Source organism: Octopus bimaculoides, chromosome 4 (assembly GCF_001194135.2).
Source record: "Octopus bimaculoides isolate UCB-OBI-ISO-001 chromosome 4, ASM119413v2, whole genome shotgun sequence".
NCBI lineage: Eukaryota > Metazoa > Mollusca > Cephalopoda > Octopoda > Octopodidae > Octopus > Octopus bimaculoides.
In genome coordinates, this window is record NC_068984.1 from 24,600,434 (window position 1) to 24,603,752 (window position 3,319).

The 3,319-nt window shown below is 35.9% G+C and overlaps 1 protein-coding gene across 2 annotated transcripts in view; it reads left to right on the top strand.

Moving 5' to 3' along the window:
* The first annotated feature begins 1,246 nt into the window (after positions 1-1,246).
* LOC106879394 (protein disulfide-isomerase A5) overlaps positions 1,247-3,319 on the top strand; it is a 62,539-nt gene continuing 60,466 nt past the window's right edge. The window contains exon 1 of one of the 2 annotated variants that reach the window (XM_052966959.1): positions 1,247-1,538. In XM_052966959.1, coding sequence (XP_052822919.1) covers positions 1,479-1,538 — 60 coding nt within the window. In that variant the 5' untranslated portion in view covers positions 1,247-1,478. Of the gene's footprint in view, positions 1,539-2,888; positions 3,053-3,319 lie in introns of those variants that run through there. The other variant, XM_052966960.1, reaches the window with a different exon arrangement.

The following is a 3,319-nucleotide window of genomic DNA, read 5'->3' on the forward strand; positions in this document are numbered from 1 at the left end:
ATCATTTAAAAAGCTGTAGTTAAAACAAAATCGGAAAACTTCCCGTCAAAACGGAGAAATTCCAAATTTTGTGGGCTTCTTGATCCATATCTCCTCTCCCCACCCGCAGAATAAAAATTTTCCATCAAATTTTTATAATCGTAATCTATGTCGTTTGAAAGGTATTTGTTAAAAATTTCATTAAAAACTACTCACTTTCCTGGAAGTCATAAGGTAACAAAAGTCGGTCGTGTGAATTTTTCGAAACTCCCCACTCCGGAAAAATTCTTTCCAACAAACCCCTATATACTCTGAATCTACAGTATCTAAGCGGTATTTGTTGAAAATTTCGTTAAAAAGTATACATTCTTTGGAAGTTAAGAGGCAACAAATTTGGAGGGTGGGGTACACTGTGGGAATGCCATATTTCTCCGTTTTACTTAATTCTGCGGAAAGTGGAGTTAAATTACTCTCAAATCGAGTTTGTTATATTTTGTGTTTTAAATAAATACAGAAATTATAAGAGAGGCGTGCGCTCACACATATAACCAATCATACAAAATAACTCAACTTACACAAAACTATATAGTGAAAGATACAAAGTCTAGCAAAAATACACACTAAAAAAAAAAGTGGCGATCTAAAAAAAGAAGCAACATATAAAATGTAACGTGTGGCTGCGATTAACTCAAATAGAATTAAGTGAAATGGGGAAAAAAAAGTCCTATCTTCAACGCTTTAAGTAAAAGTAATATAACGTTTATTGTTCAACAGAAAACACTGATTTGGGTTCGCTGTTGAATCGTTCTAAAAGTAGTTATACTTGTCTTAAAGCCGGCCAACAATTGCTGTTCATAACTTTCCCACACATTTCAGAACATTAAACAGGTCTGTAAAATATCCAAGATACATTTGTGACGCTATATATGCTTGCATTTTGATATTTCCAGTATGCTCCATCGGTTTTCTAGGAATATTATTGCAAATATTTATTGTGATCATAACAGACAAACGATAGATATGTAAATGTAAACAAACCCGAAAACTGTGTGAGTGAATGCATGCAAAATATAAAGAAACGCAAACAATTATTAGAAATGTATACGATTCTATAAACATAAAGACATATATTAACAATTATCATAAAAACATATGGTAACAATGAGAAACCTGAAGAAATCTAAGGAAATACTTCGTGTCAACTACGTGTTACGTTGCTTCGTGCAATGCGATTCTTCGATTAAGGTGTGACGTGTCATAAGCAGTGCGCCTGCGCATTAACGTGGCCAAGCTGTTTGAATAGTGACGCTTCATTCAACAATAAGCTCATTCAACAAAACGCTAGATACACTACTACTGTGCACTGGCGCAACGTTACTACTTGGGGGCCCTCTCCATATTTTCTCCTGTAATGTTTACATAGGCATCTCATTAAAACATTGGAGTTGCAGCAACCGGACATCTAGGAGTTTTTTCCCTCCCGATTTGAATATATCATCATGGCAAATACTTTGGCAAACACGCGTTTAGCACTACTCATCTTCGTTGTCTTTGTGACGGTAAGAGTTTTCTTCAACTTCAATTTTTGTTTTCTAAATTTTTTTTTGGAAGACTAATACTTGAAAGCATCATTAATTATTATTATATTTTTAAAAGCTTCATTTGTATATCAAAATATCTTATGTGTGCGATTTTAAGAATGGACATTGCACTTTCACACGCACGCGCGCAGATACACACACACACACACACACACGCCCTAATGTACAGGAATTTAATTACTTTCCTTATACGTCTTGATATCACTTAATTAGTTCGTTTACTGGTATGTATCTCTTCAATTTACACGTTGCATTCTATCGAACGATAGATCCACTTGCTGACTTTGGAGTTCCTATGCACCTACCTACCCCTGTCTGTTTGGTAAATAAAAACCCGGTCGATGGTCATTTCTCTGCTGTCTAAATGTCACTTATACCCGTCTTAAGTCATTATCAGCAACTTTTCATCAATTTTTGTGCAGCGTCTCAGATTTGTCGTCACATTCTTAAATTATGTGACAGTACATTTATAAAAACAACGTGAACTTCAGTAGCATGTCTTATTTTTTCACAAGTCACCAAGCCTGTTTTGTTCATATTAAGATCCCGGTTTTTCTTTTTACTCTAGTATTCCACCAACATGCTGATTATGAATTCTGTAATCCAATATAACACGCACACTGATTAGATTAAGGAGAATCTGGTTGAATGTAAGATAAAACCGACGGCATGTTTGTCTTTAAAATCATATACTAAGTAGCATTAATATTTCTTTGGTTCATTTAGTTTCATTTCTTATTCCATACAATCCACCGATGCTCAATTAATGTTAGTAAACTCCTAGCATGCAGATTCCCCATCCCTTGTTTGTCTAGTTCTTAAGAAACTTTTACTAAAATATTTCCGTAAATTTATTTTTTTAAAACACCAGTTGCTACTGATCAAAGTACAGTGAACTTGTTATTTATCCATCTTTCTTCGGTGAACTTTCCCTATAAGAATTTAATTACCACCATCAACATCATTTACTTCTGCTTCATGATCATCATCACCATCATCATCATTGTTGTCAATCCATCCATTTTTCGTTCTTGCTTGGTTTGCACAGATCTTCTTCAGCACAGTGTCTCGTCACTTCTTACAATCTTTTGTCATCTTCTCTGGTTCAACATCCTGGGATTAACATTCACCGCCTCTTCCCATGTCTTCTTTGATTTTTCGCAAGTACCTTCCACTGGATCGTTTAGCACTTCTTAACCCAACTGTCATCTCCCGTGCCCTTCACATGCCGATTCCACTTCAGTTCTCTTATTTCTTTTATACTCCATTTATCTCAGTCCATTCGTGCTCCATCATTCAGGCACGCTAGCATTACACATCCTGTGGAGCATGTTTGCCGTAATTCATTCCAGTCTTAGCACACTCTGCACACCCAATGACTGTTTCACTACCATGCAACATTACATTTCGTACACAAGCATTGTTGAGTCTGTCCTTCATCCAGAGAAAGAATCTTTTTGATGTCAGCAGAGGTAATCACTATTCTTTTATTCTATTACTTGTTTCAGTCATTTGACTGCGGCCATGCTGGAGCACCGCCTTTTAGTCAAAGACATCGGCTCCAGGGGTTATTCTTTGTAAGCCTGGTACTTATTCTATCAGTTCTTTTATCTAACCGCTAAGTTACGGGGACGTAAACAATATCGGTTGTTAAGCCATGGTAATGGGAACGACAGACACGCACACACACACACACACACACACACACACATGTATATATATATATATATATATATATA